The sequence below is a fragment of the Microtus ochrogaster genome, chromosome 10 (genome assembly GCF_000317375.1).
Source record: "Microtus ochrogaster isolate Prairie Vole_2 chromosome 10, MicOch1.0, whole genome shotgun sequence".
Lineage (NCBI taxonomy): Eukaryota > Metazoa > Chordata > Mammalia > Rodentia > Cricetidae > Microtus > Microtus ochrogaster.
Window position 1 is genome coordinate 12,075,259 of NC_022016.1, and position 14,733 is coordinate 12,089,991.

Here is a 14,733-nt window from a genome sequence, read left to right on the forward strand (position 1 = left end):
GTGTGTGTGTGTGTGTGTGTGTGTGTGTGTGTGTGTATGTGTGTGTGTGTGTAGAAAAACTAAAGACATGAATTTGAGAGGGAGTCAGGAAGACAGTGGAGGAGTGGGAGCAGAGAGAGGGAATCATAAAAATAAGATAAAAACAGTATTTAAGTATAAAATTCTCTAAAAATATTAAATATTCAGTCCTCTTTTTCATTGTACAGATTAGAGATGTCTACAATGAAGCAGAGATATGTGGATGACTCCAGAGTTAAATAGGCTTCCATTTAAGAATGGACTTGAGAACTAGTGAGATAACTCAAGAGTACAGCACCTTTCATACCAGCCTGAGAACTTAAGTTTGATCCCCAGAACCCATGTAAAGGTGGTGTCCATAGTTAACTTTTTTGTACAAATTTCTATCTTAGTTAGGATTACTATCACTGTGACAAGTCAGCATGGTCAGAAGGAACCTGGGGAGGAATGACTTTACTTGAGCTTACAGTTCCACGCCACAGACCATCACGGAGGACAGGAGAGTGACCTGGAGGCAGAAACTGAAGCAGATACCATGAAGAAATGTTGCTTAATGGTTTTTTCCTCATGCCTTGCTCAGCTTGTTTTCTTATATAATCCAGTACCACATAGCCAGATAATCAAATGTCTAGGGGTGGTAGCATGCAGAGTGGTACCAAATCAATCGTTAATAAAGAAAATGCCCTAGAAGTTTTCCCATGTACCAATATGGTAGGAGTACTGTCTAAGTTGAGACTCCCCCTTTACAAATGGCAATAGCTTGTATCAAGTTGACAAAAACCTAACTAAAAAACACACCAAGCAGAAAATATAAATCATGGAGAGAGTACTATTATGTCTTGCAATACTTGAAGAACTAACTGCCATGCACGTTTTTATGCAAGTCTTCTAATGATAAGTTTTGTTATAATCCACATGCAAAATGTTAATTATTCTCCACACCACTGCTTTCCTTTAATAATTATACACTGAGCAATTCGGGCAGTGATTCCAACTGTTATGATATGCAATTTCCTTTTTTGTTCTGTATATCCCATTTGATTAGCAAAATTTTATAATAGATATGCTAATAATAGCTAGTTGTGTTTAAATTTTGGTTTCAGGGAATGATTCTACAAGTCATTTATTATCATTCCTGGTGATATTTTACAAAATTTTACAAAAATACTGCAGCTACATCTCTTTTGTTCAGTAGTAAAAATATCTAGTCAATGTCGACAATGAACAAAAATTTATACTAGATTTTATAATAGATACATGTAGTGTTTTCCTTACCACGAAAGACAGAACTATGTTCTACAGCAGATATTTTAACTGAAAGCTATAATGAAGAAATTCATCATATCCATTAGGTAAGTGAAAAATCTGATTTTTCTAAACACAAGGCGAACTTTACCGAGCAAGATGGAGAACAGCTTCAACGACATTGGATCCGTCTTTGGCACTTGTTTCACAGAATAATGCCCCATATGTCTGTAGAAAGGAAGCATACACAGTTCAGCGAAGGCTTTGATTAGATTCCCTGAAGTTTAAATTACTGAATTAAAAACACTTCTTCCTAGCCAAGTATGGTAGCACACCTTTAATCCATCACTTTGGAGACAGAAGCAGACTGATCTCAAAGTTTGAGGCCAGCTTGGTATACTGAATGAATTCTAGGGCAGTCAGTACTACAAAGAGAAACACTGCCTAGTAAAACAACTATATATGTATATGTATATAGAAAGAATGCTGAGTAATAACTACAAAAAGTAAAATTAGAATCTCAGGACTTATAAACAACAACAACAAAATAGATCTGATTGTCCAGGTGTAATGGAGTGTTCCTGGAATATCAGCACTAAACAGGTGTAAGCAGACTTTCAAATCCAGCCTGTTACATGAGACCTTGCCTGAAACAAGCAAACAAAACAAACCAGTCTAAACAGTAATACTAGAAAGAGTTCCTAATCAGAAGCCTTTTTATTATATTTTTTAAAGAAATGCAAAATTGCATTTCAATAATCAAGTACATAATTCTGAATCTTCTCTTCAGAGAATTTGAGTCAGATAAAAATGAGACCCACATTGGAGCACCGGACTGAAATCTCAAGGTCCAAATCAGGAGCAGAAGGAGAGGGAACATGAGCAAGGAACTCAGGACCGTGAGGGGTACACCCACACACTGAGACAATGAGGAGGTTCTATCCGGAATTCACCAAGGCCAGCTGGCCTGAATCTGAAAAAGCATGGGATAAAACCGGACTCGCTGAACATAGCGGACAATGAGGACTACTGAGAACTCAAGAACAATGGCAATGGGTTTTTGATACTACTGCACGTACTGGCTTTGGGGGAGCCTAGGCAGTTTGGATGCTCACCTTACTAAACCTCGATGGAGGTGGGCGGTCCTTGGACTTCCCACAGGTCAGGGAACCCTGATTGCTCTTCGGGCTGATGAGGGAGGGGGAGGGAAATGGGAGGCGGTGTCGGGGAGGAGGCAGAAATCCTTAATAAATAAATAAATTAAAAAAAATCTTACAACTTGAAAAAAGGAATAAAGAAAAAAAAGACAAAAAAAAATGAGAGTTTAAGGTAGCCAGTTAGGAATTATACCTCTATCAAAAGGATGTTTGCAGTATCAGGTCAGTTGTAAGTACTAGATAGCCTAGACTAGATAGTAAGACCTTGTCTCCATGAGTGGAAAAGAGCATGTTTGCCTGGTCCAATGGCTAATGCTTCCTCCATCTTACTCTCAGCTTCCCCATCAGAGTACCGAGCTCCTGTGTTGCAGAAGTGAAATGTTCTAGTCCATAGACAACTCCACTGGTTGCCCTTGCATAGTTCCTTGTATTGCTCCTTTGCTTCTAACCTTTAAATGACTCTCATCCTTTATGAGATAATGTTCAAATGCTTTTCCACAGCCAACATAACCTGCTTAATGTCAACTTGAGGTAATCTCCTAGTTTTACCTTACATCACATCTTTACCCCATGAATCCCCAGGTACCTGGCTCTTCCCTATATTTCTCCAGTTACCTAAATTCCAACTAATTCAGGATGTCTATTTTTGTTCTACCTAAGAACTAGATTGCCTGTCTTACTCCAACTTTTATTTTTGTTTTGGATGCTTTGGTAATCATTAAGTTGTTCCTAATTCTGAAAAGTATCCATCAGGTCTTTCTGTAATAATACCCCAGAGTTTTTTGTTTGTTTGTTTTCCTTTTTCATTGTTTGTTTGCTTGTTTGTACTTACCAAAAAATCTAACAGTCATGCTTGTATGTCATTGTAAAATAAGGTGGAGACAGATTCTTTTAATAAAGGACAATTACAGATGCATAAGCCTTGGGTGAGGATTAAATATTACCATATGGTTTAAGGGAAGGATTCGATGGCTACTAGGTAGCACCAAGAGAAAAAAGATTCCACTAGGTTTACATAACCAAACTGACAAAAAAAATCTATAAAATCCACAAATACACATGTGTAGTATAAACAGTACACTTGATGATTATATATGATAGAAATGACAGGAAGAAGTAAAGTAAATCTTGAGGATTTCAAAAGTAAGTCAGAACTCAGATTGGTGCTAAAAGATGCCAGGTCTAGATTCTAGGTCTGAAAGAGGCTAAGTGGAAAACTCCTGGCATATGAATGAAAAAGATAAGTATTGTTTTGGAGATGAAAGGCTGTGCTCCTGAGAGCAAAGTATACAGACAAAGGATTGTCTCCAACAAGAAGTGCACTGTTTCCAAGTTAGAAAAAAGGGGTACTACTATACTATGCAGTAAATGATACAAAGGGGAAGAATGACCCTGCCTCCTGAAGAATAAACCACATGGGAGTGAAGATTGTTTCTAACAGAGGCAAAACCACACATGGTGAAGACTCTTTCCAACATAGCCAGACACAGAAGTTATGACTTACACTACAGTAGACTATGTAGGCACAAGGACTGTCTTCAATACAAAGAGGACTGTCCCCAAAACAGTCAACTACACAGGATGAAGACAGTGCCCAACACTATCAACCATATGCTCAGACTGTCTTTTACACAGTGTATTACACAGTGGTGAGGAATACAACATACCAAAGTACAAGGAGTAATAGACAGGAATGAATTGTCCCTGAAACAGCCAACCACACAATATAATGACTATGTGAAACACAGGAAACTACTCAATGTGAAAACCATCTCTAACAAAGTGTAAGAAAAAGGGTAAAACATTGGGACCAACACAATGTGTTGGACAGTCTTCCACTCCTGTATATTAGTACATAGGATGAGGGCCATATCTAACACAGCCAGTTATAAAAAGTAAGGACTAGTTCAATATAGTGTGAGAATAGTTTATAACTCAGTCCTCTATACAGGATGAGGACTGCATCAATACACTGAAATAAACAGGGGTGAAGATTGTCTTCAACACAGAACAACACTAGTTGATGAAGGTCTATATCACAGTCACCTTCACAGAAATGTGAATTGTGTCTACCCTGGTGAACTACACACCATGCATGAGGACTGTTTCCAACAGGTGCAATATACAGGGTGAGAAATGTCTTCAGTATAGTGAACTACATAGTGATAAGATCTGTGTCTAAAATTGGTAACAACACAGGATTAAAAACATCCCCCACACAATGAACTCCACAGCGGGAAATTACTTTCTCAAACACACTGAACTAGAAGAAAGAATGAGTTGAATTCTCAACTCAATGAAGTCAACAGATATGAACAGTCCCTAAAACAGTCAACAACATGAGGACTGTGTGTAATACAGTGAACTATTAGAGGTGATAATTATCTAAAAAAAGTGTAAAACAAAGAGGTGAAGATTGTGTCCAGCACAGTACAGAATACAGGAGTAAGGGTTGTGTCCAAAACAATAAACTGCACAGGCATGAGGACTGTCTCCAGCACAGTGTACAATATAGGCTGAGGTACAACACATGGTAAGGACCATCTCAGCACAGTAAACCACACAGGGTAATGACTGCCACCAATTCTGAAAACAATGACCTATCATGATATTACCTCATTTTGTACACACACACACCCTGCTCACACTCTTACCATGGCCAGCTTTTCTCCAAGGTACGCTGAGATACACTTTTGTTTCTCTGCACTAGCAGAATCACGAAGATCAGCCTTGTTTCCTATTAACATGATAGGAACACTTCTCTGGGCTCCATCCTTTGAAGAAGGAAAAGAAGTGGACATATATCAAACACTGAACCAACTATAGAGCTGTGACCATGGTACCAGTAGCTGCTGTTGTCCAGTTTTCTAAAGGTGCCAATTTAGTATTCATAATTGTTTATAGTTGTAGGACAGAATACACAGCTATTGTCATTGTCTATGTCAACTATTTGCAATAATTAAATTGCTTACATTTAAGATAAAGTTTTTGAAAGTCAATTTGCCTTGAAGCACAGTCACCCTTCTTCCTTTTTTTGCCAGTGAGAACACTAAAATTCAGAGAAATGAAATAAGAACATGCAAAGCTGAAAGTTGGAGCCCAAAGTAACTGCATTGCCCCACTTAGGTAATGTTCTACTCTCCGATAATAAAAAAATAAAGGATAAAAGGCTAGTTATACACAGAGTGCACAGTGCACTACAATCATGACAGAATCCAGTGACCATGACCACAGAATTCCATTCAGTTGGACTATCCACAGGATGCTAGGTAACAGCTTCTCCTTAAAAAATTGTTCATTCTACATCAACTGCTTTATCCCAGGTGCAAAGTATAGATCATTCGTCATCTATCCTAGTACAAAAGTTGGGTGAAAAGCTTACACTCACTACTCTCGTTTACAACAAAAGAAAATGTCAAGTCCTAAATATCAATCTTATGTTATAGATTCCAAAACCACCCAAACAGTGTGCACAGATTTCTACACTTGCCTAGTATGGCAAGCAGTCCGTGTCTGGTGGTAAGGGTATATTTCACCTTGTAAGACTGTGATGTAAATAAAAGATGTGATAATCATGACAGAACAGAAACATAGGTTTCTCATCTCTAGATAGGATAAACAGCCATTCCACACCAAACACTTGGAAGTTATAAACTTTGAAGTGCTTAAATGGCATGCTCATTCACCTTGGTATGTTCCTCTTATAGGTTCAAGACATAACAAAAAGACTATATTTGACATTTTTCTTTGACTTGAGGCATAAAAGTGCATTTAAAGGGGAGCATAATGTGCATTTAAAGGGGAGCATGGAGCACACGGCCCTCCTCCATGCTTTCTGTCCCACACATTCAGATGCTCATAAACTATGTTCTTTGGAGATCTCTTCGGGATACATGATGAATACAAAAAGGTAATTAGTCACACTAGCCAAGGAGCTGAGTGTCTAAATGATTTCCTAAAGTCTTATAAATAGAGTGTAGCATCTCTTCCAGTACAGACTTAAACATTACTTTTTCTGTGATGGCCCTTTGGTCCTATTGCCTCATCCGGCCTGGGCTCCACCCAGTTTACTCTTCTGCAATATCTGGACTTCCTGATATACCATTTCCTTTAGCCTGCTGTCTTCTCCATGTCTGTAATTAGCAATAGAGTCACTCTTTTTAAGTCAATTAGTAGGGACTGTGTAATTTAGTGCCTCATGTTAGAGAAATCCATGAGAAAGTCTCTTTCTGGCCATTCTTTTTCTATAGTGAAATTCAAATGCAATGTGACACCTCCTTTCTCTCCTGTAAAAATTCCAGGAATTCATCTTGAATACAATTTTCTTCTTTTTCTGATCTCATGAGAAAGTGGCAAGGGTGGCTGAAGAGCTCACTTGTAATATGAATCTGCAGTGCCTCACTTAATGTAAGGACATTTTCCTCATGGACGGACCTTGTCTTTTGAATTGTCATTTTCTGAGCATTTAGCCCTTGTCTTTTGAATTGCCATTTTCTGAGCATTTTCTTCAACATACACAAGCACGAAAATGGAGAACTAAGCCCCAAATATTAATGATAAGATGTTTGGCACAGGACTCAGTGTATAGCCCACTGAGATCAATTACACAGTAGAAGGCTCTCTCGCAGAGACAAGTCTTTTGGGTTCCTTTAGTTTCAAGGCAACTACTATTTATTTGTAGCTAACTATTCTACTTTACCAAAGTAATGACTAATATTGATCAAAAGGTTATGACTCCATTCCATTCCTCCATACTAGTATTATGAACTCAAGCAAAGGCCATATATTTTCTATGCCTCAGTATTCTCACAATATGTAAAAATTGCTCGTTTCTTTCTTATTTTTTCAGATGTTAGAGAAATAAATGTAATATATGGGTAATTTTATCAAGTAAGATTTTACAGAAATGTAAATAATTTTAAATACTTTTAATTGCATTTATAGCAAATTTAAGATATGGTGTTTTGGTTAAAGAAGGCATATTTATGTTTCTTCATCAAAGAATTATTCCAATTGCACAGCATCTTTTCCATAATTTCTGTAGTCAGGAAGCAAGCATTAATCCACAGGCACCCTTGAAATCAGAAAACACTAAACTTCAGTCATGTCTGTAACTTAATATGTTTAAAATACAAATGATATTATTTACTTGGGAAATTGTATTTACCTGTATTTCACAATTTCTAGAGAGTACTTTGTTGTTTTTATGCTTGTTAGTAAAACCTGGCAGTAAACCTAGTACTTATACAGATTTTGGCTGTAAAACCAAATGATATGAAAGGTCCTTAAGGGGAGACATAGCCACTTTGAAATAGATTTCATCCATGCTACAATTCATATTTCCATGGCATCTTGGTATATATAAATGCTCCCACATCACAACTAGAATAAGCTTAACTTTGGATCATAGCTCTACTATTTTCCCAGTGGTGTCTCAGCTGTTTCTAAAATTTCTGCCACACTGTACATCCAGTCCAACTCCTTTCTTGTTTGTAAAAGTTGCTTTTCTGGCTACCCGTGTTTCCAATCCATTACCCAGGGTTCCCATATTATATCTAGCAAAGAATAAATATGTTTCCTGAATCTACTTGCAGAAATTTCTTCAACTTGAGAAATGATCCTGGGAAGAGACAAGGTTGCCAATTACCACTGGAAAACGTCAGTCCTCCTTATAGCACAGACCAGTCACTCCTAATCATGTTTACTCCAGTAAAAACAAACAAAAAGCAATGGCGTTTCTTAAGACAATCCATGACTCCCCCGCATAATTTCTATTTCTTCCTTATAATTCTTACCTCAACCATATCCACCCATTCTCGTACATTAAGAAAGCTTTTTTCACAAGTAACATCATACAGCAGTAAGACGCCGTCTGCTTTTCTGAAGTAAGATTTGGCAATACTTCTGAACCTGGTAAAGACAAAGCAAAAGCTCATCATCGACCTGTCATCTGGTCCTTCCTTGCACTTCATCTCTATTACGTCCTTTAGTTCTTACTTTCTATAACCAATTCCAACAAATAAAAGCCTTAACAACAAATATTAGTGATAAACTTCTTTAGCAGAGGCCTGCTCATCACTGAGAAAGCCCATTTTTTCCTCCAGCAGATAATTCCATGTTACCTAACCATAATGTTACCTAACCATAAACGTTAGCCCCAACAATGGTAAAAGCATAATGAAAAAAAAAAAAAACAGTTCAACCCCAGGAACCAGCAAATGGACAGAAAGGAAACCAAATACCTGTCTTATAAACAAGGCAATAAGTGACAGAAAAGCTATCCAACATTGACATATGTCCTTCACATGTGTACATATATGCATATGTGTACTTTCACATATACATATATGCAAAGACACAAATGGTGTGACTGCAAACCTGATGAGGAACTATGTTCTGAAAAGGCCTGAGTAGATTTTTGTGTCTGTTTTGTTCTTTAAGTGAAAGGAGATAATATAATAAGGAGCAAATACAGAGGAACCTGGATGTATGAAGTTTCTTGCCTGTGGCCTAATCTCCAAAAGGCCAAAAAGGTGGAAAGCAGTGAGGTAAGATTTGTGGTTGACCAAGCGCATGCTGTGTCTCCATGGTCATCACTGAATCTTAGCACAAAGAATAGTACAGACACAGGCCCTCAAACATACTCATTGCACAACTGAGTAAAATTTGACCCACAGAGAGTTAAATAAAATTAAAATTTATGCTACACACTTCTGGTCATTGTCAAGAAATCTAAGATATGGAGTCAACAGAAGTATATCTGTCACTTATCTTTTGCTGTTGCTCTTCAAACAAGAATATTTGATAGGGTCTCTTTGCCCATCATGTACTGCTTCAAAACTAAGACCCCCATCACAGCGACACTGTATTCAGCAATGTTGCCTTATCTCCACTGCATAGCATGCTGTCACAACCAAACATCAGCTCAAAAAGGGCTCAGAGACCCTTTTCTCATACAAATGATACAAACATATGGGAAGAGATGGTAGAAACATGATTTTTATTGGTATTACATACACATTACAATTCCAAGTGGAGTATCTTAAAGCACAGTAATATATTATGAATACAACTAGTATACTTAACCCTATGAGTCTTGATTTGTATTCTTTAATTCAAAAAAAGCACTTGCCTCTCTTGCCCAGCTGTATCCCAGAGCTGAAGAACTGTTCGTTCACCATCTACAATCAAAGTTTTCATCTGGAAATCAACTCCTGGAACAGAAACACCACAGGAAATTCTGTACGTTTTGGCTAAATCCAAAGCTACCATAGAAAGAAATGCACTTGACTTTCAAAGAGAAAGCTTCAAATAAGTCAATTTACATATGTATTTAAGATTCACAACTGCAGCCTGTCTCACGTAAGGTACAACTGAATCTATGGATTAGAGAAAGCTCAGTTCTTTTTCCTATATGGTTGAACTTAGACCTACATGTGTGCTAGCAAAACTGTAAGAATGTATGTGTATGTGCATGCATATGTTATGTGCATACCATTTATATTAGTATATGTATGCATATAACATTGTATATATGTGTGTGTGTGTGTGTAAATGGATGCTCACATATGACTTTTGCACCCACATACACATGCTTATTATACACACAGATACACAAACACACATATGCCATGGTCTCTAGCAACCAGAACACTACTTCAGTTGTTTCATAAATTAAACTGAAGTTTATTTACCCTCAGTTTTGTTTCTAGAAGTGTTATCAGAGAACTATAAATTCAAAGATTTGCCCAGTGTGGTGAAGGCAACCAATTTGTTTATTATTTCTGATTGTCTAAATAACTTTTTAGATGAAGAAGAAACGTAAATGATAATTACTATATTTCAGTACCCTTCTACTGATTATTTTACAAATTTGAAAAACATAACACTAAATTTTATCTACTTTTGTTTGTTCTTTGTGTAGTTTTTTTTTTTTAATCAGGGTAAAAAATGGTAGGAAGAATTAGGAAATGCAAATGGTAGGAAGAATTAGGAAATGCTCCCTCAGTTTCTATTTTGTGGAATAATTTGAGGAATATTGATGTTAGTTTTTTGAAGATTTGGTAGAATTCTTCACTGAATCCACCTGACCCTTGACTTTTTATGGTTGGGAGATTGTAATTACTGCTGCTATTTCACTAGAGGTACTAAACCTCTTTAAATTGTTTATTCATCATGATTTAACTTTGATAGGTTGTATATATGAACATGTTCATCCATTTCTTTTAGGTTTTCCAATTTGGTGGAATAAGGATTTTTTTTAATTTTATGATACTTACATTTTGTTATTTTATTTGCATATATATATGCTATGTATGTGAGCACCTACAAAAGTCAAGAAGCAGTGGTGTAGGATACCCTGGAGCAGGAGTTAACAAGGAAGTGTGAGCTGCCTGATGTGGGTGCTAGGAAAAGAACTTGGGCCCTTTGCTTCTAAACACTAAAACATCTCCCCAGTCCTGAAACAGAGATTTTTAAGTCTTATTATTTTCTAAATTATCCTGATGTCTAATGTAATGTCTCCCTTTTCCTCTCTTATTTTAATTTGGATCATCTATTTTTTTCATCTTTGATTAATTTGGCTATGGGTGGGACAATCTTCTTGATTTTCTCAAAGAACCATCCCTTCATTCACTGAATTTGAATTTCTGTTACTGTTATTTCTATTTCATTGATTTTAGCCCTGAATTAAATAATTTCCTCTCCTCTACTATTTTGGATATTCTTTATTGTTGTTCTTCTATAGTTTTCAGGTCTGCTGTTAAGTTACAATTATGAGATCTCTCCTACCACATAATGTTGGCACTTAGTGCTATGAACTTGCTTCCTAGAACTGCATTTACTGTGTCCAGAGATTTAGGTATGTTGTGTTTTTATTAGCATTCAATTCTGAAATGTGTTTCTTTCTTGATTTATCCAGTTTCATTCAGTACAGATTTATTTAGTTTCCATCAGTTTGTATATGTTCTGCTGTTAACTCTTGTTAGTATCCTTAAGCCATGATATTCAGAGAAGATGCAAGATGCTATTTCAATTTTCTTATATCTGTTGATAATTGTTTTGTGTCCCAACCATGATTTGATATTCTGTTCAGGGATCATTTTTCATTTTGACCTATTACGTGTAGTTAATCTTTCCAGGCTTGAAATATTACAATATCTATTATGAAGCTAAATGTGAAACTTCTCAAGAAAATACTTGCAAACTGAATTCAAGAACACATAAGAAAAATGAACTATCCATTTATAACAAGCTGGCTTCATCCCAAAGATTCTAGATGATTCAAAAATATATAAATCAAAAACCATAATCTATTACATGATTACCTCATTTGGTGCAGAAAAAAACCTTTGATATAATACCTGTGATAAACTCTTGAAAAGATTAGGAATACAAGGGACATTTAACAACATAATAAAGAAAATTTACATAAAATCTACAGTCTCAATAGTGAAAAACCCAAAGCATTTCCACTGAAATCAGGAACAAGGCAAGGATCTCCACTCTTTTTATACATAATTAATATAGGACTTGAAGTGTTACCTGGAGCAATAAGAAAATCTAAGAAGATCATGGGGATTCAAATAAGAAAAGAAGTTCAAGTACATTTATTTGCAGCTGTTATGATAGTGTATGTAAGTTACCCTAAAAATCCCACAAGGAAACTTCATACAGCTAAGAAGCAAAGAAGTAAGACACAAAATTAACACATGCATGCACACACACACACACACACACACACACACACACACACACACACAATCAGCAGCCTATAACCTATGCCCAAACGAGAAACAGACTAGGAAAGAAATCAGGAAAACAGTACCTATCATCATAACCTCAAAAAAAAATAAAATAAAAATCTTAAGATAACTTTAGGTAAACAAGTGAAAGACAATAAATTTTTAAGTATTAAATAAAGTACAATAAATAAATCTTTAAGTCATTAAAGAAAGAAATTGAAGAAGATATCAGAAAAATGGAAATACCTTTAACATTCATGCATGGTTGGGAGTAATAGTGTGAGAAAGGTCATTCTACCAAAAGCAGTCTACAAATTAAATGGAACCCTTCTCAATATTTCCACACAACTCTTCACAGAAATTAAATATAATCTTCAACTTTATTCAAACACAAAAACACTGGATATCTAAAATAATTATGAATAATAAAAGAACTGCTGGAGGTAACACTATCTCAAATCTCAAACTGTGCTAGAGCTACAGGAATGAAAAATAGCATATCTACACAGAGAAACAAACTAACAACAACAACAAAGAAAAATAGCATGTTATCAGCATAAAAAATCGATCAGTGGAATTGAAGACCAAGACATAAATCCACACACCTATGGACATCTGAATTTTGATAAAGAAACCATAAATACACACTAGGGAACAGACAATATCTTCAACAAAAGATGCTAGTCAAACTGGATGACTACATGTACAAGAATGAAAATAGATCCACACTATCACCATGTACAAAATGCACTCCAAATAGATTACAGAGCTTAGCATAAGACCAATACTCCAAATTTATAGAAGAGTAGATGCAGAATAAGCATGAATTCAATGGCACAGAAAAGGACTTTCTGAACAAGGTATCAGTAACACTGTCATTAAGATGAACAATTAATAATTAGGATGTCATGAAAAGTTTCTGTACTATTAGATCACTGCCATTTTTACACATAATGAGAAAAATCCTTACCGATTACATATCTGATATGATATTAATATCTATAATACATAAAAAATTAAAAACAACTATTTATCAAGAAAACAACTAAATTAAAATATGAGATATAGAATGAAGCAGAGAGTTCTCAAAAGGCGAAATACAAATGGCTGAGAAACATTTAAGGTCATGTTCAATATCACAGTCCATCTGGAAACAGTAAATGAGAGTTACTTTGAGATTTGTCTTACCCACTCAGAATGGTTAAGACAAATAAAATAAATGTCCTCTGATATTGGTGAGGATACAGGAAAAGGGGAACACTTATTCAATGCTGTTCGGAGTGGAAATCAGTATAGTGGTTCTTCAAAAAGCTGGGAATAGATAGACCTCAAGATAAAACTATGCCATTATTAGGCATATAACGAAAGGGCTTTACATGCTATCCATAGATACTTGCTCACCCATATTCTTTGTTATTCGAATCACAATAGTTAGATATTGGAAACAGGCCTGCTGTCTTTCAACTGAGGTATAGGTAATTGAAACGTCATATATTTATATATAAAGGAATATTATTTAGCTGTTTCAAAAATTGAACCTATTACATTCAGAGACAAAAGGTTGGTGCTAGAAAAAGATCATCCTGAGTGACATAAAACAGGGCCCTCCAAAACAAATGTTTTCTCTTCTATGTGACTGTTTGCTTTTACATTTTCATTATGCTAAATAACATAGCAATAAAATAATTTTTTGGACATATTGGTATACCTTCAGATAATTGTCTTGCTCAACCTACATCAGAGAATCTTCTTGTTGCAGTAAATGGAAATTACCACAGAGACCCACAACCGGACAAGGCAGAGACAGTGAGAGATTTTGGAGTAATTGGTCCTAAAAGAGATCAAGGCTCAGTAATCTATATGAAAGAGGAAACAAATTTAAATTTTAAGAGCCAGATTGGATAGATGACTCCAAGGAAATAGAGTCATCCGAAGACAGATATTTGCAACTCGTATCTATTGGCAAAAGGAAAATCAGTTTTCTATAATGGAGTGTTACTGTGTATATTTTATGCAAATAAAGCCAGGCCCCGTACCCAGGAGTAAAACTCAACACAGTAGAACTCCAAGGGATTTTTTGAGGGGTGGGGGGTTAGGGTTTTTTTTTTTCCTTATTTTTAATTTTTTTTTTTGTTTTTGTTTTTGAAAGACGAGAGAGAGAAGAGTAAAAATGAAGTTGGGTGGATAGGGTGGAACGGGTATCCGGGAAAAGTTGAGAGAGGGAAAAACATGATTAAAACATATTATATTAAAAAAATTTAACCAAAAAATATCTGTGGTTTGAAAGAAAATTTCCCCCAAAGGGAGTAGCATTATTAGAGGATTTGGTCTTGTTGGAGGAAGTGTGTCACTGCTAGAGCGGGCTTTAAGGTCTCTTTTGCTCAGGCTTCCCTCAGTGTGACAGTCAGTTGACTTCTTGTTCCTGCAAGCCAAGAGGTAGCCAGCATAACATCTGCCTGCATACTGCCATGCTCTAAACCATGATGATAATGGATTGAGCCTCTAGGCTTCTCAAAAAATATTTTCCTCTACCCAGGAGGATAGCTATATCGGGATCTTAAGGGTGGGGT

At 36.0% G+C, this 14,733-nt stretch overlaps 1 protein-coding gene across 1 annotated transcript in view; it reads right to left on the reverse strand.

Moving 5' to 3' along the window:
- The window catches only part of Rasef (RAS and EF-hand domain containing), a 59,045-nt gene that overhangs the window by 1,568 nt on the left and 42,744 nt on the right, over positions 1–14,733 (reverse strand). Inside the window, exons 13-16 of the mRNA XM_005352657.3 lie at positions 9,553–9,634; positions 8,216–8,330; positions 5,075–5,194; positions 1,415–1,491 (exon numbers count right to left, since the gene is read on the reverse strand). Of these exons, the coding sequence (XP_005352714.1) occupies positions 1,415–1,491; positions 5,075–5,194; positions 8,216–8,330; positions 9,553–9,634 (394 nt within the window). The remainder of the gene's footprint in view (positions 1–1,414; positions 1,492–5,074; positions 5,195–8,215; positions 8,331–9,552; positions 9,635–14,733) is intronic.